The sequence below is a fragment of the Sciurus carolinensis genome, chromosome 1 (genome assembly GCF_902686445.1).
Source record: "Sciurus carolinensis chromosome 1, mSciCar1.2, whole genome shotgun sequence".
Classification (NCBI taxonomy): Eukaryota; Metazoa; Chordata; class Mammalia; order Rodentia; family Sciuridae; genus Sciurus; species Sciurus carolinensis.
In genome coordinates, this window is record NC_062213.1 from 204,008,059 (window position 1) to 204,022,961 (window position 14,903).

Sequence of the window (14,903 nt, forward strand, 5' to 3'; positions counted from 1 at the left end):
GATGGCATCCGCGGGAGCTACTGTGGGTGATTAAAGGCATGCCTTCCTCCTCTCAGGTGAGTTGCTGGACATACTCAGGACCTGATAATGACTTTAGTACTATGGTAAATACTAATCCCACCAAGAACACTACCTCGCTTCTCTCAAATTTCAGGTGACTCAGGGCATATTGTGGCACATAGCTCACATGCTCTGGTCTAGGAAGGAACAAATGGAAGTGGTGAGGGCAGAGTTGGGCCTGAGAGCGTGAGTGGAACACCTCCTGACCCCTCTTCCTTCTTGATAAGTCTTATAACACGGCATTCATCAAGTCACTTAGCCTCCCTTGCCTCCAGTAAAATCCAGGGGTTCATGCTGGGCAGTGACCCCAGAATATTTCTAACCTGATCTGGGCAGCACCTGGCAGACGATCGGCATCAGCCAGGTAACTGGCCAGCCAGCTCATCGTACTGCTAATGGTGGTGGGATCTGTTCTTTCTAATGCCGAGGACTCCATGGGCACAAAGTTCTCCTGCTTGATCCGGTCAGGAGTGGCCTCAATAATGTGTTCTGCCAAGGTCATCATGTTCACCTGGAATCAGAAGTGCACAGAACACTCAGGTTAGAAAGGAACCTTGAAAGTTATCCAGGTCTCCCTCTACCCCCTGCTTTGGAAAGCAGACTAAAAAGGGCAGGTGGACAGACTTCCACCTTAGTGCACATTTAAGGAGCATTTTAAGGTTATTCCACAATTTTATCCAAATGTGCTGAAGTCCTGAGATCTGTTATCTCAAAATCACTGTCTGGCCAAAAACCTTTGGGTACATCTTGGAGAATGTCTGGCTCAGGCGTATGCTTCACTCTCAGCTGGGTCAGCAATCAAGGGTACCACGGCTGGGCAGATGAGCGCACCAGTCTTAATGTGGTCACACTAGTGGTTGCCTAAGCAGCATTCGACTCCCCTCTGCGTTGCCTAGGGATGCCTGATCCTGCAGAGGACAGCAAGGTGCTGAACCCCAGATGACCAACTGCCAAAATGGTCTCATCTCCCACCTTCTTGCACACGGGAGAACTATGTAGATGTCTGCACCAAGGGTACTGGGCAGAGCTTCTGCTTTGCTGATGGAGGGGCATCAGTGCACCTGGAAATCCCCACCCTCCCTTACTCCTGCCTTGAATACAGATCGGCCTGTGTTTTATGGGCTACACCCATAAAACATCAGGTAGGGAGAGGAAAGTCACAAGAATGGAAATCTGAGAAAATGAAGAACAAAAAACCCTGTGAGTTCCTCAAGGCCACACTGAGTAACTGGGTCTTCAGGCTTCTTTTTTTTTTTCAGTGCTGGGAATCTAACCCAGGCCTCACGCATGCCAGCTTGGACCTTTGGTCACATGAAAAAGTCTTTTTTAAAAAATTAAACCAATATAGTTAGGTTGCTGGTACTTGTACCCAAATATATTCATTCTAATAGATAGACTTAAGAATCAAAGCTCATCTGGATGAAGATTAAAAACAAAAAATCAGGATAAGAGATACACCTCATTTTTTAAAATTTCCTGACATATTTCTCAAAAATGGTAATCAGAATATAGCAGTTCAGGGTTTTAAGTGAAATGAAAATGTTCTGAAAGGAGCTCTACACAGGGACAAAAATGCTCGACTTGCAACACCAGTGCAGCTCAAAGACATGGTGCTTAGTGACAGGGACCAGGCACAGAGGACTACACATTGAACAATTCCATCCAGAAGAAACTTCTAGAAAAGACAAGTTCTGGGGATGCAGTCAGATGAGTAACTGCTTAGGGTCAGATGAAGCAAGCACCAACTGCAGTGGGGGCTCAGGAAAGGGCTGCAGGAAGGGAGAATGGGGACGGCTGCACAGATGCATAAATCTGCTACAATTCCCGATACCGGACACTTAAAACGGGTGAATTTTATAGCATGAAAGTCACACCTTCCCAGAGCTTTTAGAGATGCTGACCTTGAATGATTTTGCAAATTTTCTCAAAGAACAAGAATTACTTTTTGTAACAGGCATAAAAAGGAAAAAATATTGCCATTTTTCTTCTTTTATATTGGTCCTTTCAGTTTGTGACTCAAACAACAGGAAGTCCTGCCTCTACTCTTTTTCTGTGAAAGTGCTCAAACTCTTGTTTCTGTTTTCTTGTTTAGGATGAGATGGGGCCTTGCAAGGTTGCCCAGGCTGGTCTTGAACTTGTGGCCTCAAGCGACTGATCCTCTTGCTGTAGCCTCCAAGTAGCTGGGAAATAGGTGTTGTCTCTGTGCCTGGTGTACTCAAATTTTTATCAAAAGCAAAATGCAATTTCTGAAGGCTGAAGGTTATCGCTACAGTCACCCCCAAATCCTCCACATGGTGCATAACTACCAAGGTACAGCACCTTAATATGGCAGCCAAGTGAAGACTCCAATGTAGATATTACAATGTAGATATTATATCTCAAATGAGATACCAAGTAGCTGATTTCTTTTCTTTCTGTGATGGCTCCAAAAGGCAATGAAATTTAAACAACTTTAAAACAAATAAAATTCTTAGCAACTGGATCTAAAAAATCACGGCCCTGTAAATTTCCTGAATTGTGGTCAGAGAAGTCAGCCTTTAAATGTTTTTATTCAAACTCTCTTTGTGTCCCAGAATGAGAAATTTTCAGAAAATGTCTTGAATATTTGAAAAGAATAATTATGTATTTACAATGTGTACTAATTACAATGTCTATAAAATTCTATTATATCGTAACTATATATTATATATTTGATCAAGTTTCCTAACTATGCTGGTCAAATATTTCATGTCCTTTTCACATCCATTTGATCTGACAAGCTCTCAGGTGGTGCCAGGGTCACACCATGACCACGGTTCCACTTTTCCGATAGTCACTAGTTCTTGCTTCAGTACTCAGAGGTGACGCTGCTAAGGCACGATGGTTCGTAAAGATGTTCAGAAAGCCACGTGTGCGCAGCTCTCTGCCTCGCATTGTGCCTTGTCTCTCTCCCTCTTCATGCTGGGGACAGAGCCCAGGGCCTCACACGTGCTAAGGGCGCTCTCTGCCGTCAGCTCCCTCCCCAGCCGTCCTTTCCTTTTTATACTCATTCATCTGTGAGACGGATCGCATCTGCTGCCTTCTCATTCTTTCTGCTGCTCTTCATTTTAGTTGGTCTCTTACAAACAGCATATGCTTCATTTTCTTTTAACCAAAAGCAAGAACCTGCCTTTTAAGGGACTCATCATTTACCCAAGTGTAGATGAATCACATTTGAAAACATTCCTACAATATTGTTTCCTATTTATTTTTTATTGTTTTTTCCTTTGTTACCTTACCATCCTTGAACTTTCTCTCAGTGAGGCAATTTTTCTTTCTTAGTAACTTCAGTAGCCTATTTTTTACAGCCTCTATTAGCTTGACATTTTTAACAAGTGCATATCAGTCTATGCTTATCTATCCATGTCTTGAGTGGAATGGAACCTACAGCCCTCCCTAAATGGTGGGCAGCTTTAATGTACTTTGATTATGTTTGTTTCCCCACCTCCACTCACAATCAATTTTAAATTATTTAAACATGATTCCTCTCCCATTAAAAGAATCCCTTCCTGAAACTGCCGACCATACAGTACAGACATACTGATTCCACTGGTCTGATTGTTCAGTCCTCCAGAATACTTGATTTGCCATTTCTGGAATGATTTTATTATTTTTAATTGTTATTTTTTTCATTTGGCAAAATACTTCTTTAGACTGCTGCTTTCTTCACAGATATGTGCTCTTCATTTAGCACAACAGTATTCTCAAGACTTGGTGAAATCTGAAGTAGTTTTTTTTTTTAAGGTTATTCTCTACTCCTGCATCAGCTCTGGTTCCGCTATTTAAACTTGTATTAAACCTAAGTAGAATGAGAAGTCCAGCTACTAAGCTGTACTTGCTGCACTACAAGAGCTCAGTGCCTCAGTGGCAAGGGGCTGTCAGAGTGGTGGCACCTCTGGCATATTTCCACCACCACAGAAAGTCCTGCTGGACGGCACCATTCTGCAGGCTTACCTCAGTTCCCTCTTCCGAGCTGCCGATTTTCAAACTGTTACATTTATATATATAAACACAGCTCTGGGCGGCTTAATATTGATATCTGGAATGACTTCCATCAGGAATTGTCTAAAACAGCACTTGGCAAACTACACCAGGCTGAATCCAGCCAGCTACCTGTTTGTTTAAGTAAAGTTTTTCTGGAACGTGGCCATACGCATTCATTCACTACTTTCTAAGGGTGCTTCTGTGCTACTAGAGCAGATTAAATAGTTATGACAAAGTTGCTATGGCCCACAAAGCCCAAAATTATTCATTATCTGGCGCTTCCAGAAGCAGTTTGCCAGCTATTTGTCTAAAACATTATTTAGTTTGGCAGGCTTCCCCAGGACTGCAGGTTTGAAGGTGAGCAGTGGGCCTCCCGTCCACCAAGAACAGGAGCTCAGGTGGCGTGCCTGCTTTTCCTCCTGTGCTGACCGGCCGAGGGTGTCGTCAATGGGATCAGGACCAGAAGCGGCTCAGCACTCAGACCTCTGTTGGTATGCAGGCCAGGCTTCTCCCTGCCTCTCCTGCCCACTCCACCACTTTCCCGGGCACAGGTGCCCTGCTGAATTCCTAGCAGGCTGTCTTCTTCTTTGTTTTGGGTTGTATCAACGAGAAGTTGGAAAAAGAGGAATTCCACGACATGTGCTCTGGTTTCCTTTCCACCTTCTCTGTATAATTTCTTTTATTTAGTAGTACTGGGGATTGAACCTGGGGCCTTGCACAAGCTGGGCACGTGTTCTACCACCGAGCTACATTCCTTCCCAGCCCTTCCCCTACGTATTTTAGTTAATGGAATTTGCTTAATAGCCTACTGCCAAGTTTGCTTGGGTACATATTCTCTTAATCTATAACAAGTATAATGCCCTAAGAGGACTGTATTCTCTACGAAGGCAGTCCATCATTAGCTTTAGAGACATTTCACTGCATTTAATGAGTCCCTCATGCCCTATATGCCCTTTACAATAGCTAGATGAAGTGACCAAAGTCACTTCAATAATACAAATTCTATGCACAGGCTTCCCAGCTAGCTATTTTTAGGGCCTTAAAACAGTGAAGCCTGTCATCCCGGATGCAAGGAGGAAGCAGAAGACATCCTGTAGGGTCGTAAGTGTGTTCCGAGGAGCTGATGCCAAGAGGGAGAGCTTTGCTGAGACCTGGGCCCTGGTGTTCAGGCCTGATTCACAGCACCTGATTGCACTGAAGGAAAATGCAGGCCCCAGGAAAGAAGATACTCCCAAGATCTCATGCATGTGCATAAAACCAGACTTCCTTTTTTTTTTTTTTGGTGCTCAAACACTGAGCCATGTCCTAGTCCTTTTTCATTTTTCACTTGAGACAGAGTTTTGCTGGTTGCTGAGGGCCTCACTAAGTTACGATGGCTGGCTTTGAACTTGTGATCCTCCTGCCTCAGCCTCCAGAGCCCCACTGGGATTACAGCCATGTGCCACCACACCAGGCTAAGACCAAACTTGTAACCCTCCACCTGGGAGAAAATTATATGGCTTTTGGAAATGAACCCAAAGACCTCAGTGACTCTAGGTTGCAGCCTCTGAGGCTTACCTTAGCAGAGCTCACCTGAATGTCATCCATGGGCTGTGAGCACGCCTCATTTTCTGCACTATCACGGTAGGACCCCATCTCTGCATTCACCACCTCTCTGCTAGCCATCATCAGGACACTCATTGGTTCCCGCGGACGCACCTGTGAAGGTGCCGCGTCCTTTCCTACACTGGTCCCCTTCGGATTTCCAGTCACCTGTACTGTAGACACACCAATGTAAAGATCTTTGGAATTCCACTTTACTACAGGCTGAGATCCAGAGGCTTGGAATGCTGCAGTCTCTGGAGTGGGAGGGGAGAGTTCCCGGCTGTAGTCCCTCACTCCTTCACTGGGGCTGATTGTCTCGGGGACAGACTGCTTAGAACTAGGGCTCTGCTTCCTGATATTTGGCTGTTCCAGACTCAGTGCAGTGGAAAGCAGCTTCTCCTGCCTTGCCTGGAAGTACTCAGGGTTCAATTTATGCTTTTTGGGAGCCGGATAATCTTTGTGGCTCTCACTGCTGTAGTAATTAGAGGGTTCAGACCGAGGTCTTCTCAGCTCTGAAAAGTACAGTAGAAAGGACAGTCAGGACAGGCGATAAAAGTAGGAATCCTCAAGCATTAACACTTTCTCTATGCCTGAGAGACAAAGTGCAAAGCCGGAACTCATGACACATCCCTAAGGCTTAAATATTCCCCAGCAGCACACACACTACTCAGATAGTTCTTCAAAAATGTGTACTTTTTGCATCAACATAGAATTTCTGCTACTTTCCATATGGGGGGGCCACTAAGCATTTTTAAAGGAATATCACAAACATTAAAAAAAAAAAACAACCCTTAAAAATATGTGACTATCCTATAAATTTTCCTAAGGGCAGAGGCATGAAAGCAAATGGGAGAGCTGTCCAACTCTGAGATACAGTAACTCTAAGCTTTACCTGGGTTGGTACTTGCAATAACAGTGACTCCTTTGGATATTTCTGGAGAGCTCATGGCCTCACTGTGCCACTGGGCCATCCAGCTATCTGTACTTGGCTCTTCGCTCGGAGGACAGTGGATCCTGGGGGTCTGTCCCAGCTGGGCCTGCTCGTCCCTCTGCAGGTGCTCCAGACACTCTGCTAGCTTCACATGACCTCTTGACCGAGCAATCCCCAAAGGCAGTCTTCCCAGAGAGTCTGGAATGGAGATGGCCCGCCGGTCCCACTTGTACAGCACGACAGCAGCTTCCAAGTGCCCTAGGGCGCACGCCCACATCTAAGGCAGGAGGGCAGGGAGAAAGAGGCTGAAACCAGGCTACTCTTACCATGGCTGCCAACCCACAAACTGGTCCTTGCTGGCAACCTTAGCATGGCCATTCCACGTTACCATAACAAAGCACCTCTGATAAATGCCCTGTGTCACTGGGGAATGACAGTGGGCATGCTTAACCCTTAATCAGAGTCAAGTAAACAGTTAAATCCAGCCTAAGAAAACTTTAATAAAACAACTCATCTTTTAACTGATGTTCTCAGATCCCAAAGGAGTCCCAACTCCAGTGTGAGAAAATGGTCAGGGGGATAAAATGAACCTATTCCTTACCAGAGGAGTACAAGAGAAGTGGTCCACATTCAATGGGTCGACTTCCAGTTCCAAATCAATGCTATCTGCATGCTTTGTGCTGGAAGGGACAGCACCAGAAATTACTGCATGATTAATCCACGTTAAAAGGACATACCAGAGTATTATGAAATCCCACAAGATGAAACTAAACTGGGCATCTAATCTCCGTCATGTAAAGAAACAGAGTGGGAATTCCAAGGCAGCCTGGACTCTCCATCTGGCTAGGAGCCCAGAGGAAATAAAAAATCTAGCATTTAGTTAGTACCTCACTCAGTTGTTCTTTGGCACAGTCATAAAGTCTCTTGGAAACTGTCCTCCCAGAAAGGCCTTTGCTCCCAGCCTAGAAACACCGAGTGGCCTGCCATCTCCCTACTGGTGGAATCCCTCGAGTAGTGGTGTTGGAAGGCGAAGACGACTCGTCATTTGCACCACAGCCTTACCGCCACTTGATGAGGGTCTGGATCAGGGTGGCGTAGCCTTGGGCAGCGGCCAGGTGCAAGAGGGTCATTCCACGGAAGGTCTTGGAATGGATCAGATGCTTGGACTTGGCCCAGCAGGCACGGCTCATCATCTTCTCACAAACAACGACCACACGACTCTCGAAGCAGCTCCCCAAGGTCCCCGTCCCAGAAGCACACTGTCACAGAGAAGTACATATTACAATCTGAGGACCACAGCCGCTTTACCATGTCAGTGTTTTAACACAGGGGAAGCAAATGCTTTGTGATTACCAACTCAAAACTGGAAACAGAGAACTAGAACAGAATGAAACAGAGAACGGAATGGGCAGCACTCCTCCAAAGCCATTGCACCAGGTTACGTTCCCATCACTAATAACACCAGCATCTGCTACAGCTGACAGACTCTGACTCTGAACTCCACGCTGATCCGCCCTGGGGAAAATGTACACTGCTGGAAAAAGAAAAAGAAAAAAAGAAAAAAATGCGAGCTTCCCTGCGGTCACCATTTCCATCTGGGACAATGAGTACATGCCTCCCTGACTTCTTCTCAAAGTCAAGTTACTTAGATGTGGGTATTTTCCCCTAAATAAATATTTTAAAGTATCTGATAACAATTTCTACTTTTTAAAAAATTATACTGGAAAAGCATGAGAGGTCTTGGAGTTTAAGTGTTGTCAGAAACAATAAAGGCACACAGGAAGGAGAAAAAGCACAAATGTGAACCACGTGGCCCTCTTCCCAGGAATCAGTTGTAAAGGAAGAAAAATAAAACCTTAGTAACCTCAACAGCTCATCTGAGTCCCTGTGACAGTGGTTTTATGCTTAACACTCTCCCACATAAATGGCGCTTTCAGCCTTATTTGCATCTCTGGTGTTATTTTTAAAGTTTTTTTTTTTTTTTCCTGGCAATGAATTCCACAGAATCCAATTAGTACAGAGATATGTTATTCAACATTGCTCTTTATTTTTAAATGCGGAAAAAATGCCTCCCAAAATTAAAAGGCAGACGTTGGATGCAATGTCATCCTTGTCAGAGTTGTGAAGACATCCTAAAGGAGCACCCTGGGCAGTCTCAATGCCGTCCGCTGACCTTGCTGGAGAAGGCCAGGTGGAGCGGCTCGGCACACACCACATGCTCACACCTGAAACACCAAATCAACAGCAAGTAAAGGAAGAGCGAGGATTTTCTTGAATTAAACTAAAAGAGCCCTGCCTTTGTCAGTATGACAGAAACATTTATTGATACCAACGTAAGCTGATGACATTATTCAATAGTTAATATGAGCTCAGATTACGGGCCAGTGGCTGAATGTGTGAGCTTTAAAATACGACATGCCATCCTCTTTAAGTCCCCTTTGTGGGGGAAAGGAAAGGATTCTATGGGAAATTCCCATTTCGGCCATGAAGTACCTTAAACAATGATCACTGATCACTTCCTTTATAAAACTTAGTGATATCAGGGAAAAAGAAGATAGCTTGGCCTTAACAAGATTTTACCACATGCCAAGACTCTTCTTTCCAATTTAAGAGAAGAGTTTTGGGTATGGAATACTATGCTTTTCTTTCATCTGTTATTATTAAAAGTATTTCTAACACTTGATATTTATAAGGATTGTAAAGTGGAAAATGTTCACTTAAAAGTGAGAATTTTGTTGGCTGGGAGATAAGCTCAGCTGGGAGAGTGCTTGCCTTGCAAGCACAAGGCCCTGGGTTCAATTCCCAGCACCACAAAAATAAATAAATAAATAAATAAATAAATAAATAAATAAATAAAAAGTGAGAATTCTGTCAAAGAAATCCCCATTCATCCTAAAGAGCTAGAGGGGGTTATTTGAGGTCTTCAGGCAGCGACTGAGTAGTGGAGGGAAGAGATACCACCAGCTCTTTAACTTCATCCCAAGGTCTCTTGGGAAACTTTCTGCCTAGGAGACATCCCCAAAATGAAGTTCCTAAGTGAATCATATTTCAAAGCTTCGAGACCAAGAGAACCAAACCAATACTTGGTAATTTCCCTGCACTTGGCAGTACAGTAATGTTCCTCATGCAACTGCTGAAAAGAGGACATAAAAAGGTGCTCTCACGTTCAACGCTACTCCACGCAGAACAATAATTCCAGCGAGTATTTGGGTCCTTTTCACATGGTCTTCTTGAGGCTTATGAATTACTGATACATCTTTAAGGTTCATCCTTAAGACAGAGACTGATTCTGAGCCCCAGCAGATCTGAGCCACCAACTAGTCTTCTGAACTGATGCCCTCACTCCAGCTGTGAGGGGCCAACAGTGAATGCTGAGATCAGTAAAAAAACGATCTGAAGATTAGGGAGGAAACACTGGAAGCCCTAAGGCTATCTTCACAACACTCAGAAGCTCAGGACCATACAGTGCTGCCCAGGGCTTCCTGCCTAAACCAGAATGACATCTGTGCAGAGAAGGGGCCGGGATCGGTGCTCACATCGACAAGACGCCAAGGCAACGGGAGACGCAGCAGCACGGGCTCCTACCTGAGCTTGACTCCCTCCGGTCCCACTGCCGGTGCCGCCTCCACTGCCGCCTCCTCCACTGGCCTGTTTGTGCTGCTGGGAGCCCGTCATCTCCGCCATCCTCCTTTCCATCTGCTCCAGCCGCTCCAGGATGGACATCCTGAACTGGTTATCTAGGACAGGGCAGGAGGAGGAGTGAGACTGTTCTGGAAGAAAAGTACTTGACCAGTGGTCTGTGCCAGCCTGCAGGACTGGCACCGAAAGACCGTCAGTAACTTCTCCCAAACAGGGACCACTATCCAGTCAGGTCCCCAGCACAGAGATGTCCCAAACAGGAGACTGACTTCTAAGGCAGCCTGAAGTTCCCAGCCAAAAATCCCTTTTTGTCAAAGATCCGGCTTTTGGTTTCCTGTCACTCCATCTCTGTCGAATTCCCAACTAACACCGTGAAGAGATCTGGGAGACATGACCTGCTGCGAACACTCCAAATGAACAACGTTTGATATGCAGTGGTGGAGGAAAGTCCTTGAAGCGGGAAAGGAGATATTAACCACGAGAAAACAGTGTCTGTTTTACTCAAGCACTGAGCTTATACAACAACAAACTAAAAAGACATTTCCTGATCCAGGCTGTGGTTTCTACACTTCTTTCTAGGGACTGTATCACGCACTACCCAAGACTCTTACCCACTGTTTCTTTTAACAAATGTTTCTGTCAAAGACAAAGACATATGCAAACAGGTGCTTCACCTCCACCTGGGAAAAACAAGACATCACTGTTGGAGCTAGGACTGCGACCCAAGAGAGGTGCTGAGATGCCACCGTGAGGCAAGACCAGAACACATGCACCCATGCCTTCGCCATGCACACCCACCTGTTCATGCACACACAAGCACACATCCATCTTAGAGCCAGGCTACCTCATGGGTAGATAACAGGAGCCAAATCCACCATCAGAACTATGAGCACCTATGTTCAGCCAACAGATCTTAAAGAACACTGTGCCAGATAGTCAGTGGACAGGACCGAGGAGGCTGCCTCCTGCTGTAACAGGCAGACTGTGAAAAGTAGAGAAGGCAGGAAGGTGTAATAAGGAGCAGCAGGTGGGGGCAGAACTTCAGTCAGTCGGGAAAAGTAAGGCCAGGATTGCTCCAGAAGTGAGAGGCACTGGGGTGAGACAAATGCAAAGTCCCAAGGTAGGACACTGGAGGACCAGGGGTCCAGTGGCTAGATCACAACGACAGGGAGAGCAAGGAGTAGGAGAGGTGGGCAGGCCCTGGACAGGGCACCGCTGCCTGCTGAGAACCCTGGCTCTGCCTTATGATAACCACACAACTTGAACAAAACTTCTGATGCCTCAGCTTCCTCTGCTCTGGAAAGGAGATGGCAAAGAACTGCTTGAGAATCACGTGGGTTACTACGCACACCCGCTCAGAACATGCTGCCTCCCAGATTAAGCGCACTAGTTATCATCATCTTTAGACAAACTGAAAGTCTTTAGCAACTGAAGAGCAGTGATGACATGTCTTCTCAAACTGCTGCTGGCACAGCTACTGTCAGGACACAGCCATCTGAATGAAGAAAGGAGCCACCTGGGTCGGCGTTCCTTGCCATCCCAGCCACAGATCCCAAGACCACAGGGCAAAGCTGACCACTGCATGTGACCGATAAGGAAAGGCAGAGCCACCCCTTGCACAAGCCTCCTGCAGGCCTCCCTTGCTTTGCCAACAGAGGCGCATGACTCCAAACCATCACCTGATGTAAGTAATCGAGGCATGCCGACGGTAGCCCATCTGTGTGGCTCCAGGACCAGAGTTTAACCTTTACGTTCAACAGGAAGGAAGGGTTATGGAGAAGGAAGGGACACAGGTACTCTGTCCCATTGAGGGGACAAAGGCACTCACACTGCAGAGGCTCAGCTCGGTAAACAGACAAGAAACACCCTTTCTGTAGGAAATTCCCAGCACTGACTCAATAGCAAATCGATTTTACGTTACAAACCACACATGCAAGAGACTGTTTTTAAGAATCCTTATATCTCCAGGAACAGCACTAAAAGAAAAATCCTCTTTTAAAGTCAAAATAACATCTTTGTCCCGATTTCACAAATAATTTTAAATGCAGGCAAACCCACTTTAGTGGCAATAGCCAGCAGGTTAACAAGTTGGAATAAATACTTCCTGTGGTCACCTGCATGTGGACATTTTCACACTGTGGCCACTAGAGGAAAACACCAGGAATCCAAAACCTTGCAGGAGTCTCCTCTGCCTGAAGCCAGCTGAACACTGAAAACTTTACTCCTCAGCTAGAGCTTAATTCAAGGCAGTGTGACCCTTCATGGAGCACATACGAACTCTCCAGCTTATCCCGAGCAGAGCGAGATCAGAACTTCACCACATGGGCACAAGAAACCTCCAACGTCGGGCTCAAACAGCCTAGACTAACTGAGTCTCCAGAGCCACTGACTGGCTGTGCCTTCTGCAAGCCCGAGATCTTGTGGCTACTGACCAGTTCTGGGTGGCCACTGCTCTTGTTTCAGAGCACCGTGGAGCAGAGCGGCCAAGATGAACATCCCATGACAGGCAAGGGCAGCAGCACCACAGGTGCCCTCTGAGCATGGTCAGCCGGACAGGCTGCACCCTCTCTCCGGCCTGCCTCCCCTGTGCGGGTGGCTCTGTTTGGGCAGAGCTGCAGTGCTCTGTGAGCAATCCCTCTGCCCCCCGCCCAGTGGACACCTCAGAAACAAGTCCCCCTGACGTTACCCAGCCAGGCCAAGCACTGTGTCACCAGGTGGAGGCACTCCAATGGTCACAGCGGTGGCTCCAGTACGTCCACAGAGGCCATCAGCCTCCATTCCCAGCTGCATTCCCGGATGCTATGCAGGGAGCACCTCACACAATAAGCTCCTTTGAGCAGCGCTTGACAAAGATGCTCGAGGCAATTATGTGCCTCTCAACAAAACTGTATCAGCATAACAGCTCTGAGCCTCTCAATTCCAAAAACGAGGGGAGCAATAATCACAGTAAGACACTGATCTCAGAGGGAAGTGACTGAGCCAACACCCCTGAGAGTGAGACCTCTCATCCGTGCTGACTGAGAATCGGAGACTCTGATACACCTCCTTCCTCTGAGCACAGCTTGGCTGGGTTCCTCAGCTAGGTGGACAGAAGAGGGTCCATACTGTCAAGTACATAGGACAGCTCTCACTGCACACTGGGTATGATCATGGGCTGAAGGAAATATGACTGCTTAGAAGCAAAATTTCTAAAAATTCTGATTATACAAGAGTATTAAAAAAGCACTTTTTCAAGATTATACACAAATATTTAGTGAACACCTATGTGCCAGGTACTGGGGAATGTTCACTAGTGAAAACCCCCAGCCCTCAGCTGTTGACTAACAAATACTTCCTGCAGACTGGATGAACCTAGATATTTAAATTCACAGGTGGGGCAGAGGGAATGATGTATAGAGGTAAGGGGGCTGACTGATTTGGTCCCAGTTCTCACTCATGATGTTGCAAACAAAGCCAATGGGGCAGCTCTGAGGGAGGCCATGGACAACCCCACCATGAGAACCAGAAGCCAGGGGATCAAAGGCCCCAAGAGCCTCCAGAGGGTCCAGCCAAGAAAGCCAGGGGTCCCATCCCTATCTTCCACCCCATCGTCCTGAGATTCCCATTCTTATCCCAGTGTGAGGCTCCATCCACCTCACCAAGTTACCACTCCACCACAGAAAGACTCTGCCTCTATACCAGACCTTTGGGCCAGGGTATGGTACAGAAGAGTTGTACAGGTCTCTTCCTGGTGACACATGTGCAGACGACAGACAAGTTGTCCAGAGAGGGACACTAACCACCTTGAGCATCTGGTCTGGCTTCAGGGAATGGGAAGGATGCCTTCAACCATCATGCCATTGTTCCCCCACCACCTTCAAGACACGTACCCATACCCCAGGCAAAAAGTAAATAGTTCTGATGGCTTTGGTGGCAACTGGCTCATGATTCATTTTGCACCCTTTTGTGGAAGCACCACAAGACTCTGCAGCTCTGACACAATGGATAAACCGCAGGAGCTGAGGTAAGTTACTGAGTGCAGCCCCTCGGCACAGGGAGGGGAACTAAGCTCCATCTCAAGGATGGGGCATGTACACATGCTATTTGGAGTTCTACTGAAAGGAGACTGGTCCTTATCTATTTAGTCACTTATTTACATCAGAATGAACTCACGTGTACTTACTTTACACTCCAGGTCACAATCTAACACTAGGTCATTTACTTTGCTGCTCAAATGGTTTCAGCTGGCCATTAGGAGCTCCTTCAGGCCCCTTTCACATGACTTCATCCTCTTTTCTTCTTGAGTACTTCCTTACTTTCTGGCATACAGAAAAGTGTCCTGACTCACCATAGATGCTCCAGGTTCATCTTTTATTTCTCCTGCCTCAGTCCTAGAATCAACAATTTCTCTAAGGAATGGAGCCCTGGTTCCTTTTGCTGGAGAATGATATTTAGAAGCCAAGATTTGGGTGCTGGCGTGCTCAGTGCTATAGGGCTGTCACTGCTTCTAGGTTCACTCAGGGAACAGGGCTAGGAAATATCTGCATGTGTGTTAATGCAGATCTATAGTTATTTCTGTGTCTATCTGGACATATATTAAGATAAACAGGAGCTCATACTGATGTCTCTGATTCCAATACCACGTGGTGACATTTCAAACATAGGAAAATGAAGATGAAAAGCAACATGTTACCCAGACATAATAAGC

The 14,903-nt window shown here is 46.2% G+C and overlaps 1 protein-coding gene across 12 annotated transcripts in view; it reads right to left on the reverse strand.

The window, feature by feature from the left end:
* The window catches only part of Camta1 (calmodulin binding transcription activator 1), a 772,653-nt gene that overhangs the window by 19,847 nt on the left and 737,903 nt on the right, over nucleotides 1-14,903 (reverse strand). For 8 of the 12 annotated variants that reach the window (XM_047559172.1, XM_047559170.1, XM_047559169.1 and 5 more), the window contains 6 exons: nucleotides 10,163-10,314; nucleotides 7,640-7,836; nucleotides 7,179-7,257; nucleotides 6,539-6,854; nucleotides 5,635-6,158; nucleotides 384-571 (listed from right to left, as the gene is read on the reverse strand). In XM_047559172.1, coding sequence (XP_047415128.1) covers nucleotides 384-571; nucleotides 5,635-6,158; nucleotides 6,539-6,854; nucleotides 7,179-7,257; nucleotides 7,640-7,836; nucleotides 10,163-10,314 — 1,456 coding nt within the window. The remainder of the gene's footprint in view (nucleotides 1-383; nucleotides 572-5,634; nucleotides 6,159-6,538; nucleotides 6,855-7,178; nucleotides 7,258-7,639; nucleotides 7,837-10,162; nucleotides 10,315-14,903) is intronic. The other 4 variants (XM_047559183.1, XM_047559185.1, XM_047559178.1 and 1 more) reach the window with 1 other exon arrangement.